General features: G+C 41.0%; 1 protein-coding gene across 1 annotated transcript; it reads left to right on the forward strand.

Moving 5' to 3' along the window:
• The first annotated feature begins 531 nt into the window (after positions 1-531).
• Positions 532-5,935, forward strand: LOC119772371. The gene is made up of 4 exons (XM_038268743.1): positions 532-851; positions 988-1,026; positions 1,136-1,288; positions 1,400-5,935. The coding sequence occupies exon 4, from the start codon at positions 3,187-3,189 to the stop codon at positions 5,686-5,688; it is 2,502 nt and encodes an 833-aa protein (XP_038124671.1). The 5' UTR covers positions 532-851; positions 988-1,026; positions 1,136-1,288; positions 1,400-3,186; the 3' UTR covers positions 5,689-5,935.
• The last annotated feature ends 18,889 nt before the right edge of the window (positions 5,936-24,824 follow it).

Raw genomic sequence — 24,824 nt, forward strand, 5'->3', positions numbered from 1 at the left:
TTTCATTGAGTAATGTCATAGAGCATAAAGTTTGCTTTAAGTTGAGGTATAAGTTTTTTGTCAGAAATAACAACTTGTTCTCACTGTAATAAACCCTATTGGTGGGATTATATGATCTGTCTCAGGATAATGACGATATATATTTTAATTTATTTCCTAGAACCCTCTGAAATCAATCTGGATGATTTCATAACGGATCTTGGTAGGATATATTTAAACCTCTTATTCAATTTTATTTCAATATATCGTAAAATACTATTAAATTGTTTTAACCATTTTGTTTTTCTACTTTTTTTTTAAATCCTTATTAAATCTTGTAGGTTTAATAGATTCTCAATATGGACAGCCCGCTCCTCATTATAACCCAAGAATCTTACCCGGCCATCTCCCTGGTATTCTGCCTCGGGTGAACCCTGACCTGAAGCCGGACCTGAAGCAGGACCTGAAGCTGGACCTGAAGCAGGACCTGAAGCAGGACCTGAAACCGGACCTGAAGCAGGACTTGAAGCAGGACCCGAAGCAGGACCTGAAGCTGGACCAGAAGCCCGGCTTCAAACCTGGTCAGAAACATTCAACAAACAGGCTGACTCTTTCCAAAGTCAAAAAGAGTTTACTTCCTGAATTTCAACTATCCGTTGAAAAAACATCTACCCTAAAGAAAGAACGACAGGGCATCAACCATCATGACGCATCTGTAATAATAATTTCACCCGATACTTCCCCACGAGCGCTGACCGTCTCCCGCTCTGAAACAACAGCGGTAGCACACGCTGAAGCTGGCCCACCAGACCATCCACTTCCTATCGCTGAAGCTGGAATCAGCACATCAGAGAGGGAAAACCCACTACCTGGTAAGTTAATCATAAGTGTGCCTTTTAACCCTAAAATTCTTAAATTAATACCGATTGTATTTCATGATTTAAAGTTTTAACTTCTCTTCCTCTCTCTCTGTTTTTTTTTCTCTCTCTATTTTTTCATTCACTGAAGCTGGAATCAGCACATCAGAGAGGGAAAACCCACTACCCCGTAAGTTAATAATAAGTGTGCCTTTTAACCCTAATATTCTTAAATCAATACCGATTGTATTTCATGATTTAAAGTTTTAACTTCTCTCTCTGTGTTTTTTCATTCACAGTACCCTCGGCCCCAAGGCGTGCAAGTCTCCCCATTAAGAAGAAGAAGAAGAAGAGACCGACCTTTAATAAACTACGATCAATGGTACGAGCCCTCCAGCAAAGCATTACTAGGATTGCCTCCAAGGTGGAGACCGCTAGACGCATGATTACAGGTAGATTTTCTAATTTCAATTTAAATTTATTTTTTTTTTTACAATTAGTTTGTGATATAATAAATGTATAAATGACAAAAACCTAATTATGATTTGTCTTCCGTATTACAGAAACTTCATCAACGGTGGAACGGATACCGACCTGTGGGCCGCGTCGATCCGGAGGCTACAGATCAAGATCCAGGGTGCTTCTGAGAACCTGCCACATCCTGATGGATGAACTGTTCAACAACTGAGTTAACTAAGTAATTTGTGACTTCTGTAAAATATGGATAATCAGCAAATGAGAGCTGCTTTGAATGTAATGGTACAGGCTGTTAATGACCTTAAGAATATACCTGTTCAGTATGAATCCGATTTTGTCAATATATATCCACCATCCCCTGAAGAACAAATAAACGCAGATAGAAATCTGGAGCATTTACTCTCATTAGAACAAGCGATCCAAGAATTAAACGTTTCTGTCCCTCAATCAGTGTTGCAAGAAAATGTGTCCTTAACCCCCCCTAATCCTACAGAGGGTCAGTTTCAGCAGCAAGGAGGGCATATCGATCAGAGGGTTATAGAAAACGTTGAAAGTAATCAAAGTGATTCTTCCAGTAATGTTCTGCAAAATCCCACATCCAGCCTACCTCAACAGCCGAACCTGACTCCTTCCTCCACCGCCCCCATACCTGACCGAATGGTTCAGCCCGACATGAGTCGGGATCAGCAGGTGGTAGACACCCCTGAACAGAGTCAGGTAACCCATGCACCCCATGTTGAACGTGAGCATTTTAATGTTACAGAGATAAGACGTCCTTTCAATGTGATTGCTGCATGCCCCCGTGACGTTCCTAATCTCGCAGAATTCTATACACAGGTACATAACATACTTGTCGAGCTTGCTAACTCTGCTAGACAATCAGCAGCTCGTAACGATATTGTGCAGTTAGAATTAAGCGGGGAGGGATTCTCTCGTCATACGATTGTTCAAGTAAATGATGAACCTGATTCAATTCTGGCGGGGTTTCAGGAATTTTTAGACGAGCTTGTACAGTCCAACACAGAGCTCCCACCAAATAGCAACTTAGAACTAATTCTTCAGGTTGTGAGAAACCCTACAGGCGGTGCAAAGCGTAAAGCTGTAAAAACATTAGACTGCGAGCTGATTCATAAAAAGAAACGTCATTTGTATATCATTGACAATTGTTCTAATCAGCTATGTTTCTCAATCAGTCTAGCACATGTATTTAACCCGTCTTTTACAGACGCAGAAGCCACGCATCAAGCTAGAGAATGGCAGCTTATGGCAGGTTTGACTGAGCAAACCCCCGTGACTTTCAGCGATGTGCAAAAATTTGAAAAGATAGTGAATAGGAAAATTGTGGTATTCTATAAAAGCGATGGGGAAGCACTGCTTTGTAAATTCGAGACAGACTTTCCAGATCGCTCAAATCCTCTTTTTCTGTTCTTATTCAAAAATCATTATTATGGGGTAAAAAACCTGCTGGGTTTCACCGGCACCAAGTACATCTGCAGTTACTGCTTTACCGGTTACGAAAACATCAGCACACATAACTGCGGGGGTCATTGTTCCGTATGCCACGATCCGGGCTGTACTCTCCAAGAGTCCCGCTCTGTACGCTGCGCAGATTGTAACCGGATCTGTCGTAATTCATTCTGCTTTGTTAAACACAGAGAGCCCAGAGAGAAACCTAAACTCGGGAAGCTTTTAAGTAATTGCCAAACAACAAAATACTGTCCTGCGTGTAAAAAACTACATCATGTATCGGCAGGAGGAGAGAGCAGGGGTCACGTCTGTGTATCAAAATGCACCATCTGTCATGAGAAAGTGCCTGGTAGCATTGATGTAACGTTAAACGAACATCAGTGCTACATTCAACCTAGCCTTACTGATGGAGAGCTCACTGATAAACTGGTTTTTTTATGATTTCGAATGTTTTTTCGATCAGAGCGGGGTGCACATCCCATTTCTTGTCTGTACCAAAACATGGAAAGGTCATCTCTGGCACGCTTACGGACTGAATTGCGTCCGTGAATTTCTGCTTCAGTTCAGAAAACCCCGGTATAGGGGTTACACATTTATCGCTCATAACGCCCGGGGCTATGACTCTTACTTGATTCTCAGGGTGATGGTGGAGATGGGTATTAAACCGCACCTCATCACCCAGGGGAGCAAAATCCTCTGTTTCACAGAACCAGATTACGCTCTGAAATTCATTGACAGCCTTTCATTTCTTGCTATGAAACTGAGTCAAATGCCGAAAGCTTTAGGCTTCACAGATCACAGTAAAGGTTTTTTTCCCCATTTGTTCTCCTCTGAGAACAATTTAAAATATGTCGGCCCGCTCCCTGCCCCCAGCTTCTACGCATTCGAACACATGAACCCCGCAGAGCAGGAACGGTTTAACGTCTGGTACAGCCAGGCGTGCGAGCGATCCTTTGACTTTCAGAAAGAAGCTCTTTATTATTGTCAAAATGATGTTGAGATTCTTTTCATGGGCTGTGTGAAATTCAGGGAAGAGTTCTTTAAAGAGACGAACGTGGATCCTTTAAAATGCATCACAATCGCCGCAGCCTGCATGAAGGTTTTCACATCCAATTTCCTTCCTCCTAATACTCTAGCCATACCCTCGCCGGTGGACTACAGGCGTCAGTGTAAGACATTTTCAAACGCGTCCATTCAGTGGCTAGAATGGTTAGCTCATGATAGGGGAATAGAGATTCAGCATGCGTTAAATGGAGGGGAAAAGAAAATTGGCCCTTATTATGTGGATGGGTACGCAGAAGTGGACGGGGTCAAAACTGTGTTCGAGTTCAACGGGTGTTTTTTTCACGGCTGTCCCACCTGCTTTCTACCTGACCGCACCTGTCCTCTCAGGGGTGTTTGCTTTGAAGCAATCCACTCAGCCACCATCGAGAGAGCCAGGATATTACAGTCAGTTTACAGCGTGCGATTAGAGGTTGTCTGGGAGCACGATTGGGTCCAGCTGAAGGCGTCGCGCTTAGGCGTCAAAAGTTTTCTGGAAGGTTTTAACGCCCCAGAACCTCTCTCACCGCGTGAAGCTTTATACGGTGGCAGGACGTCTGCTCTCAGACTCAGGTACAGTGCAGGAGAAGAGGAAGCGGTGCATTATGTTGATTTTACTTCTCTGTACCCGTACGTGAATTCCAACTTCCCCTACCCCCTAGGTCATCCCAAGATCATTTGCCGGGATTTTGATGATCCCCGCAACTACTACGGGTTAATTAAAGCTACGGTGTATCCTCCCCGCGGTCTGTTTTTTCCTGTTTTACCTTACAGGACATCTGCGGGTAAACTGGTGTTCACTCTCTGCCGTGCATGTGCTGAAATTAACTACCAGGCAGGTTCCTGCACCCACTCTGATGAGGAGAGAGCGCTGAGGGGAGTATGGGTCAGTGTCGAGCTTTGTAAAGCGTTAGAACACGGTTACCGTGTTGCAAAAATCACTGAGGTTTGGCATTTTGAGAAAAAAAGCAGTTCAATTTTTGAACCGTATATTCACAAATTTCTCAAGGGTAAACAGGAAGCTTCAGGCTTCCCTGCTGAAGCAACGGATGAGGAGAGCCGCTTAAAGTATGTAGCAGACTACAAACTTAATCAGGGCATCCAGCTGAACGTGGACAACATCGAGGTGAATCCTGCTAAAAGACAGATGGCTAAACTATGTCTGAACAGTTTTTGGGGGAAATTTGCACAAAGAAATGACCTGTTTCAAACTACCATCGTGTGCAAGGCTGATGAGTTTTTTGACTTTTTGTTCTCAGGTAAATACACAGTCAGCTACTTTCACTTTCTAACCGATAAAATGTGTATGGTTCAGTGGAAATACAACAAGCGCTGCATCTCTCCACCCAACAAGGTAAATAATGTGTTTATCGCAGCGTTCACCACAGCATACGCTCGTCTGAAACTGTACACCTGTCTCGAACAACTTCAGCATCGAGTTTTGTACATAGATACCGACAGCCTCATTTATGTGGTTAAACCGGGTGAGACTCCCTTGGAGCTGGGGAATTATCTGGGTGATTTAACGGATGAGCTGGGAGGTGACACGATTCAGGAATTTGCATCGACAGGACCCAAAAGCTACGCGTATCAGACCAGAAACCGGAAAAAGGTTGTGATGCGCGTTAAAGGCATCACTCAAACTCAGGAATGTAGTGAGAGGGTGAATTTTGATAGTGTGAAAGACCTGGTGGAAGGTTATTTGAAAGGTTCTACAGGGGTCGTTTTAGAAGCTCCACAATGTACCATCAGGCGAGATAAAAGAAGCTTTCAGCTAAAAAATGCCACATTTCAGAAAAAGTTCCGTGTGGTGTATGACAAGAGAAGGCTTTTTCCCGACGGAACAACTCTGCCTTTTGGTTACTAAGTGTTAACTGAAAAAATGTCTCTCTCCTCTGAAACACAGGAGATTGAATTTGACCCAAGATTCAGAACACCCTTTTCATGTATGATTGTAGGCCCTAGTGGATGTGGGAAATCTTTCTTTGTAAAAAATGTTTTGCAGAAATGTAACCATGTCATGGATGTTGTACCAGAAAATATTGTATGGATCTATACTTCTTTTCAAAGTCTGTATGCTGAATTGCAAAAAATGAATAAAAATATTAAATTCATCGAGGGGTTACCTCATTCTTTTGATGATGAAAATCTGTTTCCTCGCGACCAAAATCATTTGGTCATTTTGGACGATGTCATTTTCCAGGCCTCGGAGCATCCAGAAGTGGTCAAGATTTTTACACAATACAGACATCATAGAAATATGAGTGTGATGATGTTGACTCAGAACGTGTTTCACCAAGGGAAGTACAGTCGTACCATCAGCTTGAACAGTAATTATATGGTGTTATTTAAGAACCCCAGAGATAAATTGCAGCTGAATATATTAGCCCGCCAAATATTTCCATCAGAGAAGACTTTTTTTATGGAGAGTTTTGAAGACGCTGCCAGAGAGCCTCACGGCTATTTAATCGTTGATCTGACTCCGACTTGCCCAGATCGTTTCAGACTGAGATCGGGTATGCTCCCTGGTCAGTGGCCTGTTGTGTATCTACCTAAGCCTAATTAATTAATTCATCATGTCAGCCCGCATAAAAAGGAACGCTCCCTTATTCAGAGCTCTGTATCACGCTACTCCACAGAAACGCAAAGACATTCTCGCTCACTGCTCACCCGACTTTCTTAAAGCCTTGTGTGAGATAGCTCTGAATATCTTAAAAGGTAACGTTAAAATATCTCCTTCTCAACATAAAAAATTGCAAAGGCAGAAAAAGCATTTTGGCTGGCTGAAAAAAAAAGGGGTTTAAAAACCAACAGTTGGCTCGAAAAAACGGGGGGCTTTTTTTTTCCCCCCGCTCAGTGTTGTGCGCCTAATTGGGAAATATGGGGGCTTAAGGGGATGAGAAAAATCTCTTAGCGGGTCAAAAGATGTTCTCGTTTTACCGCACAATTTAAAAAAGTTTGAAACCCCCCAAGGCTTTATCGAAAATGAAGGGAAAACCAAAATTAAAAACAAAACCAATTTTTAAAAAAAATTAAAAAATACACCCCCTTCCCGAGGTTTTTCCAGAAAACAACACAAAAACCCCACACACAACACCAGCAAACAAACCGAAAATAAAAGAAATTTGGTTTAAACCCTCAGGGACTTCAGGAAGAAGTTTAAAAAGTTTGGATTCCAAAAGCAAAATACTTTTAAAAAAAACCCGGGAAAAGGGGGGCTGGGAAAAATAATTTTTTCGGGGCGTGGTGGGGGGGTTTCTCGCTGTGAAAAAGTCCCCCAAGAGGAAAGACCAACCCCAACTTAGGGTGGATTTTGGACGGGGTTAAAGGGCTTAAAAACCATTTTTTCCAAATCCCAACCAAAAAAACAACTTTGAAAAAGCGAAAGGGGGGAAGGGGGAAAAAGGAGATGTTTCCGGAAAGGGAAAAAAAAAAAACCTTTCACCAAAATTCCTAGGAATTGAGTATATTTTGGAATGAAAAAAAAAAAAGGACCAAAAAAATTCGGGAAAAAAAAAAAACAAAGAAGGGGAAGAGTTTTAAAAAACCCCGGAATGGCTGAAATTCACCCTGATACTAATTATTTTAATAAAAAAACTTGATAAAAAATTTGGAATAAAGTCTTTTATTGTTTCAAATTATTCAGGACGTGTTTTTTTTTTTTTTTATCTTAAGTTTGAGCAATCTTTAAACATTTGTAAAGAAAAAGTTCCATGATTAAATGAACAGGGCCCTCTTTTTGATACATCGGATATTTTTCACAAAATCAAATCCAAACACATTTTTATAAACTCCATCGCGTAGGTCGCCAAAATTTCATGCACCGATAGCCCCCACGTTTAGACACAGAAATAAACACATGATGCCCGGCACACAAAGAAGATAAATTTTTAAGTTGACATTATGATACAATATTTTTGAGGGTCTGTCTTTCAAAATTACACAATTTCTTAGGGATAGAAATCAAAAAAACTGGAGGGAACCCTAAGAGTCGAAAAGGTGGCTTGAATATTTTCTTCCAAAACAGAGCACCAGTTTTCCAGGGATTGTGAAAATGAGGGTTTACGTTAAATAGGCGGGGGCCCTTGTCGTCGTTTGAGTAACGGGAGGTGTCCAGCCCAAAAACCCATAAAAAAAGCCCCCAACAGGTGAGCATCAGGCTTCTAGCTCGGGTTATTCATGTTTTTTTAAAAAAAAACCCCAAGACCCGCCTTTTTTGAATCGATTTCCATATTTAGTCGTAACACGAACACAATCAAGGTTGTATGAGGGGAACGGGCCCCCGAAATTATTTCCCGTCTCAAATTACCATTAATACTGGGACAGCGCGTCAGATCCTCCCCGGATTGAGATTAAAAACAAAAGGGGTAACTTTTGAATTCCCCGCGAGCGATGTCAGAGGGAAGGTCTTTTAAATGACGACCTGTAGCTGAACTTAAAATTCCCCGATGAGATACCGTTTGTTGAAATTGGGTTGAAAAAGCTTGGGTGGGAGTTCTGCCCCTTTACAGAGCGCCATTATTCAACATCCAAAAGCCTAAAGTTGGGAAAGGGGACAGATCTTTTTTTTCCTGTAAAGGTTTGGTGAAAACCCTTCCTAAAAAAAGTATTTTGGTATGGCTCCAAAAAAAAGGGTTTTCCTGAGTAAATCCTAGAAATTTTTAGGGAGAAATTTTTTACATTCACGCGTGAAAGCGGGTTTGAGGGCATTTCCCCCTTTTAAAATGAGCTGCCCAGCCCATGCTGGGATACCCTAACTTTTTTCAAAAAAAGAAAGCGCCCAAAAAAAAATTTTTTAATCGAAAAAGGTTGAATCACGATCCCTGGGAAAAGAATGCTCGTGGCCCTGATTAATTTTTAACCCTATATCTACAGAATTTAAAAGCAGCTTTCATGAAGAAAATTCTGCGTGAAGGGGGCCTCAATGCAGCTCTCTGGGGAAATTAGTTTTTGAAAAGGGGTCTCTGATTCATCCCCTGTTCGGGGCCATTATTCCAACAACAGTCTATAGCTCCGCTGTGTCTTTGTAAAAAAACCTCGTGAATTGCCTTTAAAGTGTCTTCCGAAAAGTTTTTGAAGGTTTCAATATTTTCTCTTCGGGGTAGTCGCGCTCGACTGTGAAATTAAAATTTTCCCAAATAAATTGCTTGATGAACTTGTATTCAGGGGTAATTCAGCAGTCCGACAGCCGCGTCCCGGTTTTGGTTGCTTCCACCGGTTGTGATCTTCCACGGGGTCGTAAAAGGGCGTTTAAATCCAGGTATTTTTTCTCCATCTCGGAATAAAAAATCGATTGGGCCCGGGGTCTGTAAAAGCTGATTGGGTAATATTTCGTGTAACCTTTCTTCGATAGATATTGAGTAAAGGTTTGAAAATAAATCCCTTCCCTAGGGGCTTCGATATTTCTGATGTAAAAGAGCCATGATTGAATTTTTATTGAAAAATAATAATAATTCAGCTAAATATATCTTTGCTCGCTGCAGACTTCCTCCCTCTGGCTTTGCTTCTCCCAACTGATTTCTTCTTTTTACGTGACGCGAGTATTTGTGAACGCCAAACACGTTGCCCCGGAGGTCTCTTTCTAGCTCTTCTTGATAGAACCATAACTCCTGACCCCTCTTGGTTATTCACACCCTGATGCGAGCCTGATATTTTCGTCATAGCTTTACCTATGACATCCGAGGCGATGTTTGTGGCAGCCTTTTTCAGATGAGGTTTAACAATTGCAAAGCCGGATTTAACTAAAGGTGACACAAAACGAAATAACCTTGAAAACAGAGACCCTATCCCCCGACCGTACATAACGGGGGCACCATAGAAACCGGGTAATGCGCCCCCTACTTGATTCTGGTAATAGGAGACAAAACGGTGCGGGTCATCTCTCAGATTTATCTGACTCATGTTTTCTTGGTTTTTACTACCTTTTTGTTTTTTCTTCCCAACTTTTAGCACGAAGCAACGTGGCAGGTGTGACCGGTTGCACAGCTATGAATGATTCCAACCGCAATCACACGTTTTTATAAGTACATTCTGTTTCATCTGAAGGCTCGTTGTGAGGTCACAGGTCTGAAATGTAGTTTCACGATGCACTTTCCGTATGTAAATTTCACCGGGGTGTTCTGGTCAGTTTTAATTTCTACTTGTATATTTTCAATATGTTTCTTGGCAACTGGGAGATAGTAGGGATTATGAAAGGTCTGCGTGATAACATCTCCAAACACCCCCTCCACCTGAACCGTACGCAAGAGGGGTGCGTAAGCATCCCCCACCATCTGCGGGGCAACAACGTCGCTGTAAAAATAGAGGTGGTAGAAACCGGCCTTAAAATCTATAGGATGCGGTGCATGCCAGTGGTCAAATTTAATCCATTTTCCTGGTTCCATGCCGAACATGTAGGCTAGTGGAGCGTGAAAACGTAGATGGTACTGAGCACCGGCCTGGTAGGTGAGTAGGTTTGCGAGCCGGTTAACCCTGAAATAAATGTCTGAATCTATCTTTCTCAGATGGGCTTCAATCTCTGTTATAAGCTGTTTCAAATTATTGTAGTATCCGTTTCCAATATTTACGCGTTGGACATTTTCCTCTTCCACTTTCCGCCATTCAAAGTAGGCTTTTTCCGCAGGGACGTTATGCCACGTGTGTGGATAAGAAACCTCTGTCAAAGCCACTTGCCACTGACCTTGTAGGTTAATATGCTCGGCTAAATCCACGCGGAAACTCGATATGTTATTATCCTTAAACACGTTGAGACTAGCGTTGGAGGGTAGCGTCAGATAAAATCCCTCATCCTCAGTTATGCGATCCATGTTGCATTGTCAGCCGTCTGGGAGCAGCGTTCTCTTTTATACATCTCGCAGGTCATCGGCTCTCACCCAGCTGTTGAATTTCTCCGGCCAATTTTTCCAACGTACTAAGACCTGTTGGACTCCCCGCACGGTGCGCTTCTTTAATATCTCTCCCACTTGATACATTTTGTTTTTTGACATTTTTAGTTTTTGAAGCTCCTCTGCGTAAAAAGAACCTCGAACCTGCTCTCCGTCTAAATCTTCCAGTTTGAATACCGGAGGAGATCGCTGTACCGTTTCTGTAACTTTAAAGATTTCATCCGTGAAACTCTGTTCATATTTCTTATCAAACACCCCACGCACCTTGGAGATTCTGACGTGGTCACCTTGCTTAAATGCTATCTTGCGTTTTGTGCATCGTTTAGAATTAGTCCCGTAAAGGTTCTGAAACACCTGAAAAGCGTTATCGGCGGTGACCTCCATAGGTGTCATTTTAATACTTGAATGATAGCAGTGGTTGTAACTTTTGACTAGGTCTTGAAGCACATCTAGATATCGGAGAGTGTTGTTTGCGGTGAAATACCTCCACATTCTTGATTTTAACGTACGGTTAAACCTCTCAACCACCGAAGCTTTTATTTCACTAGCCGTGGAAAAATGTTCAATACCGTTTTTGTTCATCAGAGCTTTGAATGATTTGTTAAAAAATTCTTTGCCGTCGTCAGTCTGAAGTTTCTTTGGAATCTGACTCTCTTCTAAAATGGATTGAAAAGCTTTTACGACATCGGAAGCAGTTTTCCTTTTTAAAACCCTGACATAGGCTCTTTTGGAGAATACGTCGATGACGGTTAATAAATAATTGTAGCCATCATTTTTTTCGGATAAGCTCTGCATATCACAAAGATCTGCTTGGAACTGCTTTAAAGGCCTGGTGACAAACACTCTATTTCTCGGAAATGTTATTCTTGCCGGTTTATGCAAAGAATAAGCATCCTGTTGTGATAAAAAGTCCTGCACCTTTTCAACCGGTATCCTCTTCCCCATTTCACTTTCCACAGCTTTGTGCAGCCTATTTACCCCACCAAAACTCCCTGGGTGGGCAGGCGTGTAATATACCCGTTTCATTAATTTCTTTTCAGCCATACCTTCCCACACACACGTAGTGATGCTTAATGAAAGAAAGGATGAATACGATAGGATTTTATAATTTTTTTTTTTTTTATTAACAATGTTAGAAAAGTAAAACACTAACATGAAAATACATTCATTATATCATAAGCTAATGTAGAAACTACTCATCCAATAGATAAAAAACATGAAAATACAATCATTATATCATAAGCTAATGTAGAAACTACTCATCCAATAGATAAAAAACACGAAAATACAATCATTATATCATAAGCTAATGTAGAAACTACTCATTTAATAGATAAAAGACATGAAAAAGAAAATGACTGCATGCTCTTATATATCAATACCCCCTCCAGTACTGCGTGGCGGCTTCAAGCTGATTTTTTATGTCAGGGCCTTGTTCATCCAGCTGATCCTGTAGATCATTGAGGGGGTCAGCCACCTGGTTGACCAACGTCAATTCATACAAATAAGCTTGTGCTACAGCACTGACCGTGCTACTGTCTTGATGGATGTTGCGAGCGGCTAAAAACTGCTGAATGGCATCAATGAACCTTGCATTGTAAAGTACTTGCATTACATGAGAGTAATTTCTTTTCAAAGTACCTGTCCTCAAGCTCGTATGCACTGATGCTCTCTCACACTTGGACGGTTATGGGAACATCCGTAGCATTAGTCCTGAATATACTTGTTGATCGCAGCGCTCAGCAGATAATGCACTACAGTTTTCACAGCTTTGATGAAGCCGAACCGTATCCAGCCGTCGTATTCATCCTGTCTGGTCTCACCCTCTCCTTGGCTCGTCGGAATCTGCGAATCAAGGGGTTGAGAAAAGTCCGGGGAGGGAGGATCTCCTTGGCCGGGGGGAAGCTGTGAGTCCTCGGATTGGGAAGGCTCCGGGGAGGGTGGAAACTGTGAATCTTCGTCCTGGATCACCGGGTTAGGTGGGAAGGGGAAGGGAAACTTGCCATCTTTGCAGTCCTTAGCCCGTAATACAAAGCGCTCCGGGCTGAGTTTCATACCCGGGGGACAAGACCAGTCGGATATGCGTTTCATCGCTGCGGCGTACAAATCCTCACTCCCGCTGTCGCTTTGGGAAGAGGAATCAAGAGCCGGCTGGGGTGATGGTGAAGGAGGGTGGTACGGTCCCGGGAAGAATTTGTCGCTGTCCGGGGACCCATGCTGCGGCGATGTTGAAGCGGTTGAAGAAGGCGATGGTGGAGCAGGAGAGCTATCCACAATGCAGGACGATGTACCGCAGCCCACGTCCTTCCTCATGGTTTCAGATGTTAGCCCGCTTGGTTGCTCGTCTGATACTGGGTAGGGCGTGGTTAATGTTGAAGGGGTGGCATCGGCTGCTGTGAGGGGGTGGGTCTACAAAGAAAGCGCTTTCTTGACTCCCAGAATGTCTTTCCAGTTGCGACACTCGCGAAACAGCGTAGAAATTCGATCCGCTATTCCTGACATCTTATCAAGCCATGCATCAAAAGGAATGGCTAACAATGTCCTGAACACACCGCACTCAGTATTATAATACTCAAGCATAAAAATAATTGATTCATCTTGAGCCTTTCTGAGACTTGCGCGAAAAAACCATCGACCTGTAACCCCCCTCTTTGACTGCCAAGTAGCTGAGAATATCCTACTTCCTGACTCTATGTCAGTTTCGTGCAGGAGGGGTTGCTCGAGCTTGCTGCGCTTAGCATCGGGTGTATCTGTGATTCCGTCCTCTGCTCCTTGGCTAACAACAGGGCCTGCTACATTCAGGTCCTCGCGGTCTAGTCTACGGAGCATGATGAGTTTCAGAACAGCCCAGTCGTTTGATGATAAGACACCCATTGAGTGGATAGTCTGCAGCTTCTCAGCTTCTTCACCCCGCTGATAGAGACACAGATCCCCAGTTTCATACTTGAAAACGTACCCCCATTTACCGCTGGCACCATAGGGTTCCAGAGACCATTCTTCTTGCAGAGCGTGGGTCGGAGGCATCTGAGTTCTGCATACAAAAAGTGTACCCTTGCGGGGGGTCTGCAGAGCACACCAAAAATTGGTCTGATCGCTGAAGATCGTGACCGGTGTCTCAGAAATGATAGCGCGAAGCCTGTTTCTTACTGGAGCCATGTTGGAAAGGATTCAATGACTATGCAGGTCGGAGGAAGGGTCTTATACGTTAAGAGAAGCGGAAGTGGGGGATGGGCAAGTGGACGGAAGTGGGGGATGGGCTGATGTGGGGGATGGGCAAGTGGACGGAAGTGGGGGATGGGATAGGGCGGGACTTACGGCTGTTTTATTATTCATAACCATTATTAAAATAACATAGTTCATTTTTATATCAATTTTATATTAATTTTATATAAATTTTATATTAATTTTATATAAATTTTATATTAATTTTATATTAACTTTATATTAATTTTATATTAATTGAGGCGGGACTTCCGGCTGTCACTTTGGGATGTGGGCGTGGTTTTCGTGATTTGATGAAAGGTAGGGTATATTCTTTTTTTTATATCCAAGTGGTTTCCACGACTCGGTCAGGGCGAGTGTGAGCTCTGCCTGCACAGTTCTTGTGTCAGACTGGAGTGCAAGGGAGATCCAACAGCAGTGAGAAATTGAGGTCACAGCACCAGAGAGAGCCAACTGGAACAGATTGTTGTGGAACCTTCAGGCTTTTGCAGACACGTGTTGATCCCAGAACAGCATGCCCTCACTTTTACCTTCCTACCCTTCTTTTGGAGCTCCCATGCGAGTGGCTTATAGATGGAATACTGTCTTCATACATTACTTTACTTTTGACTAAATTCTGTGTCCTCTTATATGTGTTTCCGAAATAGAAATTAACAAAAGGAAATAATTTTGAATGCACTTACGGCAACATTGTCTTGTATTTATTATCTTTAACAGAACTTGGCAGATTGCTTATGTCTGAAACCATTACTTTTAAAACATAACCTCTGTTTGCACTGTATGATGTCGTTTTAGTAGGTCCAAGCTTTCCCAGCCCTGCTGAACAAAATGTACATGTCTTTTTACATCATTGTCTCCACAGCACTTTAAATAGATATTACAGCGCTCTGCATAAGCCCCATCTGTTCTGGTACATATCCCCACAGAGAGGAGGCAGTGTTTTAAGGCACAATTGATCCTTTAATAATGTCATGACCACCGCATGACCCTAAGCAGGGGGCGTGTTTGTCAAGGTGGGATAGGGACTGCTGGAGTCCACAGATGCACATAGACACAAATGCAGAAATTGTGTTAGGAAAATCGAAACGCATGTGTTCTCGTCTCGTGATGGTTGATGAGCAGAAGACAGGTTTTATATCTCTGTTTAAGAACACTATTCAGGGTGTCGCCTAGAGTTAACAAACCAAAGCCCAAAACATTCCTGACATTCTGTCATTATTGTCACTTTACATGGAAGCTGCAACAGCAAAGAGAGAGCACTGACAGCAGATTGACCTCAGATGTTGTTCATTTGATTGATATCTCTATAGACAATGATCTTTTTTTTCTGCACCGCAGTGGTGGTTACATAGGGAGCTGTTGGGAGGGGGCCAGCAAATACAGGAGAAATGTCACACTAGGAAAGTCAGAGAGGCGTAAAGCCCTGCTTGACGAGTGCAGGGTCAGTGGCTCCTCACTGCCCCCCATGTGCCCCGGGTAAAATGATCTAAGTGAGTCTGGACCTCTGCCACTGATCTGCTAGACTGCAGGAGTTAACTGTGTAGGCACACCAGAATTAAGAGTAGAAAATGATTTAATGTTAGGGATTTCATGTGGTATGCTTAAACCTACAAGACTGTTAATTTCCCAGTTTAATTGCTGTGTTATGAGTGGTAAATTGGGTGTATTCTGAAAGAGAGATGTTGGTTCTTCAGTAGAATTATAATTATCAGCTCTATTTTCACCAGTTGCCCAGATAAGTTACTGTGACACTGCAGCATAGCTTACAGTGCATGCTATGTTGAAAAGCACATGAGATTTAACATCTTAGAAGTGTGTGTGTTGTATATGTCCTGTCTTTAGTGATGTCGACTTCACAGTATTTTGCAGCAAAAGGAAAGGTTAAGACATCTTGGTTGTTTCAAGAGTTATGTTTATTTGCAACTTTTAAAAGTAACAGAAGCAAAGCAAAGTTTTATAACCTAATTTTACCACTAATACCAATATGTATATAAGTATATATTAGGGATGGGACGATTTATGAAAACCGTCCGAACCGTTCGGTTCGATTGTCTCAGTTCGATTCGCGTGTGTTTCATTCGGTTCATGCGCTGCTCCTTTTTCTCATAGGCGAAGCGTTTACACTCCCGAGCAGAACGTGGCGGTACTGCGACCAAAGCCAACCACCAGTAGTAAACAAGAAGAAGAAGAAGCGAAGCAGCTTAGCTGGGTGTAGCAGGGAAAAAAATCAGTTGTTATGGAGAATTGTGTGGGTATGGCGAGTGGGAAAGAACAGGAGTTATAAGACGCGCCAGCAGCACTTTATAGGTCTGCTGTATGGGACCTCTTTGCATTTAGAGTGACCTACGATGACGGCGGAAAGAAAGTTGTGGATAAAAGTGCAACACGTTTTGTTTATGCTAACAGCAACATGTCATGCTAACCCCGAAATCCCTCATACTCCGTCAGCAAACCCCGCTCCGCCCCGCTGCGCTCCAGACCGGCTGCTCAAAGCAAAGCCCACAGCCTCCACTGTGGCTCCCGTCCGCTCCCCTCTGAGTCCCTTGGAGATGGTAGAGAGCATGCGCGAAATGATTAAATTCAAAGCAGCAAAACATACGGAAATGATCCAGGGTTTCCACGGATCATTTAAAATAATTACAATCCATTATTTTTTGGGGGATTTTTTTATTAATTTCATAAAATTTTATGGGATTTCGGTGTAACAATCAACATATACCGAATCGAACCGAACCAAAAACCGTGACCACGAAACCGTGAATCGAACCGATTTTGTAAACCGTTCCACCCCTAGTATATATACATATATATATATTTATATAGTAGGAGTGTTAATATATACAATACAATTACAATACAATTACTTTGGCTAGGTTTTATCCTTCCTCTTCCATCTTACCTTGTGAGTAATTCTACTGTTATTCAGTAGATGAGCTGGTTTCTGGTACAGCGCTGGATTGATTTAAATCCTTCCTTAAGAACAGGGATTTCTGTGTCTTTAGTGAACTTTAAATCATAGACCAGAAAATTACATGAGGGGTACCCCAAGGCTCTATTCTTGTGCCCTTCCTATTCAATATCTACATGCTCCCCTTCGCTCAGATTATAGAAAACAACAAGATCAGTTACCATTAACTATGTAGACAGCACACAGCTTTATATCACAATGTCACCAGGTGACTGAACATTGGCGAGATGCTTAGAACCGATCAACAGATGGTTGTGCCATATTTTCTCCCACTGAATAAAAACAAAACTGAGGTAATAATCTTTGGATCCAGAGTTAGCACACAGCTTCATCTACTACAGCTGGACACCACTGATTATGGCCAAAATCTTTGTCATGATGGACTCAGACCTGAACCTTCAGAGGCACCTAAAGGCAGTTACTAAGTCAGCCTTTTATCAACCGAAGAATATATCCAGGAATAAATGACTAACATCCAAGAAGGATCTAGAAAAACTCATTCCTGTATATATCTTTAGTAGAATTAATTACTGCAACAATGTATTCATAGGTTTGCCTAAAAAGTCAATCAAACAACTGCACCTGATCCAAAACGTTGCTGCCAATGTTCTCACTATACCTAAGAAAGTAAAGCACATCAGCCCAGTTCTGAAGTCCTTCCACTGGCTCCCTGTAGCTCAGAGATTAGACATTTAAATCCTTCAGTTAGTCTAGAAATCACTGAATGGATCTGCACCTGAATACATAACAGATTTTTTGTCAGTGTATCAACCTCCCAGGCCACCCAGGTCTTCAGGTTGAGGTCTACTCTGTCCACCCAATACTAGAACCAAACATCGAGAAGCAGCATTCGGTTTCTATGTTCACTTATCAGGAACAAACTCCCAGAAGACTATAAAAGTGCTGAAAGCTTGAGTTCTTTCAAGTCAAATTTAAAAACCAATTTGTTTAGAACAGCCTTTGAGTGCTGAAGTTAAATTGTTCACAGAGGTATTATAGTTTAAGGTTTGCTTACTACCTGCTTTTGTCTTGTTTTTAATCTTCACTTTATTTTCCTTCTTTTTTGTTTAAAGCACTTTGACTTGTCTTTGTAGTGAATTGTGCTACACAAATAAAATTGCCTCGCCTACAATATGTTTTTATCTTTATAGATTATTTAGTAGCTAACTGGTGATCTTGGAAACACATACTGTATCAATGCTCTATGACTTCCCCCAAGTGGTCCGAAATTTATTAGCTAAGTTCTCAAAGTAGGTTAAATCATCAGTTTTGCTCTTAGTTTCAAATATCCGGGATACCAAGGTGAGTACAGACAAAGTTTTTGATTTTACATCATGTTTATGATTATTGAGACACTGTGATGATAAGTTTAAGAAGTTAGAAGTTCAAATTCACATTGTTTTTTGGTGGTTCACAAGTTTTTTTACAAATGAAAAAGTATAGATAAAGTAAATAAATTTCTAAATATCCTAAATTATTTTGTAATGTGATAAAATTGTCCTACTTATAATAATTTAATATGTTATTTTTATTTCAAAGTGAAACAAAATATAAGATTTTTAATCATAGAAAAAGGAGATGATTTGATTACGTTAAGGATTAAACACTGAAATAGTTAAACTCTGTTTTACACTGTAGGCAATGTCCTTTTCAGGACATTCCCAAAATAAAAGGTGAAGTTGAAGTTGGCAGTTTGTAATCTATCCTTAATGTTGTTTTCAAGCAAGGATTTCAAACTCCCTGTCTGACACTCTCTCAGTAACTTTAACTAAGCACATTTGTTAATCATTCATGGCAGAACCAGTCCTTGCTAGATTTTCAAATGCTATTTATCCCTTAAATATACAGACTGTATAAATCTTGAAATAGATTAACATGGCATCTTCAGTAATTCATGTTAAAATTGGTTCTGTTATGATTATGCCCTTTCTGGACTTCTTGTAAGTTAATTTTTAAGTGTTCAGTTAGACTTTGATTTTTGTAATTTTTTATCATTGGTTTCTTTTCCACTTTGTGTTATATTTAAGCAGAGTTGTATTTTTTAGTAACCCTTTTTTCCCCCCTCCTTGAGCCAGTCTACTTTCCCTTAGCTCATTTTAGTTACTTCTGTCTACACCTGCTCCCTATCAGCTAATTAGTCCTCCCATTGTTTCTGTCTCACATATATACCTCCTTCTCAGTCACTCATTGCTGGATCCTTGTCAATTTTGTGGTTTATTTGTTTTTTTTGCTTGTTGAGTTTCCTCGTCGATCAGTTCTGGACTTTAAATTTTGTATTATTACTTTTTCATTAAATTTTGCAAGCAGTCTTCCCTGCCTCCTTTTACCCTGCATTTGGGTCCACAGCCACATCCACCAACCCTGACAGTTCTGAAAGAGAAACCAGTTTTTTAGAGGACCACAGTTCTTTTCCTGATATTTTTCCTACTTTTATTGAGTTCTGCTGTTACAAACGATGTCACTAAAAGAAGCCTACTGCTTGAGGGCATTGTTGTGAGATATTTCCCATGTGAACCCTAAATGTCTTACCATTACACCTTTTTATTGTAAATTACCTTATCACAATCACCATGAGATCTAACCTGGTCTTTTCAAAATTATTTAAAAGCATTTGTGTAACTGTGTCAAAGAAATAAAAAGGAAAAAATATTTATTTTTGCATGTAGCTAATCAAGAAAATTCTAGTAATCTAAGTCACCTTAAATACAAAATGTTACATTTTCACATTTCTACATGTCAACATTTTTTTAGAATTGTATATACGGTATGATGAAATTGGTCAAATAAAATTATAATTTGCATGCTTGTGTCAATAAATAGATGTCTGAATAAAAAAATTCGGAAGAGATTCAAACTGACAAATAGCATTTTGTCAAACTATGTGGTAAAGATTTCTCTAGCGCTGCCTTACCTCTGTTAATATTGTTGACTTTTCAATATATATCATATTTATTCAAAGCTAACAGAGCCTTCCAGACAGGAAAGAGGTCAAGATTAAGTTGTCATATAGATTACTTTAGAGAATGACTGTAGGAAAAAACGCATAATAGCAAAGATCCTTACATCAAAAATTGTTCAATATGTCAGAACTTCTGTCTATTCGAGCTCTACCGTCACTCTTGATTACATGTGCATTCAAAATATCTTCAAGTTATTTATAGGAGTACTACAGTTAAAAAACAGAGAAATGCTTTAGTAAGAAATATAATAATAATTAAAATCTTCTAAAAAAAAAATGTATATTTTTAGATTTTATAAAATTATGTTTAAGGTTTTAACTATGTGTTAACAAATAGCAATAAAAAGATCTCTGTCTGTATGTATCTGTGTATAAAAAGTCAGAGAGAGCAAGTTATGTGGCAAGCTCGTCACTGTGCAGGGTAATAAGGTCAATGCAAAAAATATCCCCTGGGCACATTTCCCAGCAAATGTGCAGAACTACAAATACACGTATACAAACACACTAACCCACCCACAAGCCCTAACACACACATGTACCACTCCACTGTCCTGGCCTTATGTTGCAGAATCCAAACCAATCGAGTCAATTGCCAGAAAACATGACATGACCTTTCAGATTCACTGAGCATCAAATGTGAGTGGGACTGGCGTGCTTTCCGTTTCAGCGCACCCTCTGCCCCTCCCGCCTGCTCAGTCACCCCCAGGGCCCTAAACCCTCCACAAATAATTACTCTCAGTGGAGTCTGCACTCTACAAGACATTGCCGGAAAAAAAACTTGACTCTAGTCTTGACCCATACTTAAGGTACTCTCACTATTAAATCAGCCACGGGGGTTATCGTGAAAATGAATAAACAACTTGCACTATATAGGACAATTATCAACACGACAATTGTGTATCTGCACCTTTTTAAGTTGATAATGGAGTCAGTCAAGGAAGCATTTAATCAGCATTACTGTATGTTTATTATATGAATGATCTTTCTAAACAGTTAAACCTGTGTAAAAACTTCTATTATGGGAAACGCTTGTCGATTTTCATTTTTCAAGCTTAGTTCCCAAGAGTATAGCCATAGAGAACAAGATGACTAGATAGACAATTGCTCAGATAAGGTTTTTTGACAGGTGTAGAGAAACCTGTCCTGATCTACTGTTTTAAACTTTTTAATTTGTACATTTCTGTTCGATTTATGTCATTCTCTGCTTTCATTTAAGTTTTATCTTGTTTTGATTTTTATCTTAGTTTTCCTGGGTGTTTTAAAAGTATCTTAATGCTTTTTCATAACTTTTTATTTCTCTTTAGTTATTCCGGTCTCTTATCCTGAAATCTAGTTTTTCCCTTTTCATTGTGTGGTTCTTATTATCTAGATCACCCTACTCTAATTTCCCTTTTTGTGTTATTTAAGCTTATTCTAGGCTATATTTAAAATACTTCTTTACTTCCCGTTTTTCTTCATTGCTACCTACTGCCACTCTCCTCACTGCAAAAATGATTTAGAATAAAGTAAAGTTTTCTTAAATTAGGTTTGTTTTTATCCTTAATTTGAGTAGGTAAATAAGATTTACCAATAGAATGAGAGCTTTTGCTCTTAAAAAAAAGACAATTAGATAATCTGCACTTGAAATAAGACAGTGAAATCTTTTTTATATTGTAAATGTAAATGGTCTAAGCCTAGTAAACTAGCCCCACCCGCCAGCTGCCAAAATCACTTTGGAATCAGTTTTGGAAGGATTAGACTTGGGGTTTTCGTTGAAACGTGAGCAGGAAGATGCTCTATGCTTATTCATATTTAAGAAGGACGTATCCGCCGTTTTACCGACAGGCTGTTTGTTTACACTCCCCCACCAGCTTTCTGTTGCTTCTACGTCACAGTCAGTTGCACTCATTGGTCAGAGCGTTGGCCAATAGGCACAGACAGCAGTTTGAAAAAACAATGGGTTGTTCTCATCAACAATCTTCCAATGTCTCATTCATCGGGGTCAGACTAAATAACACCTTTCATCTCCCATTTAGTCTGGTTTACCAGGCTAAAATGGTCTTGTTCGATTGGTCTTAGGAAGTGTCCTACCTACCTCTTCAATTTGAGAAAAAAGGCCCTTATTTTAAGAAAAAATTACTTATGTAGATTTCAATTTTTTGCACAACTTACCCCACACATGCTTTCCATTATTAAGTCTACTGCAGTTATTGTTCTGGTATTCTCCTCACCAGTATTTATCCCCCTTCCCTTCAGCCACATTGCTGGATTCTCTTCATTGCCTCCTGTAGCATTCTGACCAGATCACTGTGTCTGGAGGCTGCAGTGCCTCAGACTGGAAAGAGTAAAAAGAGTGGTGAGGATAGCAGAGAGGATCATCTGGGCTCCTCGTACTGTACCTCCATTAAGGACATTTCATCCAAGCGCTGTGTGTCCCAAGCCCGTAATATCATCAGTGACCCCTTCTACCCCCACCATGGACTGTTCTCCCTGCTGTCCTCTGGGAATTGGCTTCACAGCATTATCTGCAGGTCCAACAGGGTTCTACAACAGCCTTTCCCCAACTCCTATTAGATTGTGGAACTGTTGAAACTCTAATCTACAGTAGACTCTGCATTACACTTGCATCTAGGGGTGTAAATCACATCCATCATGGCGATTCGATTCAGTATCGATTTCCTGACCCAACGATTCGATTATTTTCGATCCTCAAGAATACACCATGATACGATTAAATTAATTGGTTAATTTTTTTTTCTTTGTTACCTTACAGGCAAGACAATGTTTCAAATTTGCAATAAATCAAGGAAAGCTGTAATACCGTCATGCATTTTTTTTGAGAAACAACAGCAAATAACAGAAGTAGAAAAGTTGCACTCCACCTATTCCTAACCTCATTCACTGAAAAATAATAATACCCCTGTGTTAAAGATTCTGAAAGGCCTTGCATCAAAGAATACTGTACAAAATCAGTGCAATGAGTGCAATGCAATACCTCGGCTTCAGGGTGTCTACATCCCCGCCCCCTCCACGGACGCTCCGCTGCACCTCTCCCAAATTGTCGCTAACCGCAGACAGTGCCGCAGACAGGAGGCTGGCTTGTTTTGTTTTTATGACCAAAATTGCGGAAAACAACTCGTGAAGTTTGACCCGCTAGAAGAGCTAGGTGCGCGAGAACGCTGGGACCCTTTTATCCACCTGGATCTCCGCTTTTTTTGGCCCTCATGTCCCTCCGTCGTCGGACCAAACTCGCCCCCACTTCCTCACCGTCTCGGCCGTATCTAGACCCACAGCATATAGCCCAAAACACAACAGATTTTTTTCTTGCTACACCTGGCTACGCTGATTCGCTTCTTCTTCTTGTTTACTACTGGTGGGTGGCTTTGGTCGCAGTACCGCCACCTTCTGCTCTGGAGTGTAAACGCTTCGCCTAAGAGAAAAAGGAGCAGTGCATGAACCGAATGCAACACACAGGAATCGAACCGAGACAGTCGAACCGAACGGTTCGTACGGTTTTCATAAACTGTTCCATCCCTAAGTATATATATATATATATAATTTGAAAGGCACGAAAGAGGAGTATGTGGAGGATAATGTGTCCAATGGCTGTATATTTTTGAGTTTTGCACATACATCAGTGCCCCCTCATTCGCAAAAGATCTCCACACTGGAATGCCTCTGCTGGTAATTTTGTATTTCACCTAGAGAGGCAGTAAATTGTCAGGATTCACCTAGTCAGCAGGAAATCTCCACCAGACGAAGAGATCTCTTATGGTCTAACGTGTCTAACAGTACTAGTGAATGATTTTTTTAAAATGTTTTTATGCATAAATATCTGACTAAATGAGGATATAAAACAGAGTGATTGACTCAAAGATGGACCCACCTGCAGTGTGTGCTCCTTACATAGGGGGAATGGAATTACGCACATGACCAGCGCTATAACCAGTGTTAACATAGTTATATTTACAGTTTGTTGGTGTGTTCTCACTGCTGCTGCTACAACTTATTTTGGGATTGATGGTGGACTCCTCCACAGTGAATACGTTATTTTTTTTAAAAACAAACATTGTATTAAAAAAAATAATAATTTGCATGACGTTCCATTTTGTGTATTTACATTAAACAGCAGTATGCTGTTTAATAACATTTACCAATATAGACATGCTATACATCCTTAAGCCGGGCATACACTGTACGATTTTTTTGCCCTTTTTGGGACGATTTTCCAGTCGTGAGAATTTTTTCGATCAGGCCGAGTTTCAGCCTCACCATGCGTCCTGTGTAGTATACAGGGGATAACGAGGGGCGATCAGCTCTCATGACCACATTCCAATCAGGAATCGCAAGGTCGGGTGAAAATCGAACATGTTTGAGATTCAGTCTGCCCTTGTAAGGTGTTCGTGGGCAAATCCTGTTGTTGAAGCCGAGCTACGAGTGTCTTCAAGCTGATAAAAAGTAATCCAGCATATTGGTAATAAAAACATTCCATGATGAGAAAATCACCTCATAAAGTGTCACGGCTCAGACAATTGAACCCAGAATTCAGACAGACGGAACAGGTTAGATTAAAGGAAAAACGCTTTAATGAAAGCTCTGGGAAAATGCGCTGCATCAGCTGGGACCAGCTAGCTAGATTCTCTGTAGACAGACATCCAGGTTAGTGATCAATAAGCTCAGACGGGGAACTATAAAGAGCATGTGAATCACTACCCTAGTTAAAAGTTCAGTCCGTTACCAGAGGAAGGAGTGGAAGCCAGTCAGATGACTTCTCCAAATCATGCAGCGGGAGCCATCCAGAGACCGTAGACTGTAGAGCGGAAGCCAGCAGACGGTGGCATCCATAAATTAATAACTTTTAGATTAATCTGGACACTTAATTTCTAAGAAAAATCCTCTTTAATACCTTTGGCATTGAGTAGGGGCTAAATATTTGACATCAACCAAGTGTTAAGCACATAATCTACCTGTCATTTCATAATCACTAAGAA

Source organism: Cyprinodon tularosa, unplaced genomic scaffold, assembly GCF_016077235.1.
Source record: "Cyprinodon tularosa strain WSP-4 unplaced genomic scaffold, ASM1607723v1 ctg71, whole genome shotgun sequence".
Taxonomy (NCBI): Eukaryota; Metazoa; Chordata; class Actinopteri; order Cyprinodontiformes; family Cyprinodontidae; genus Cyprinodon; species Cyprinodon tularosa.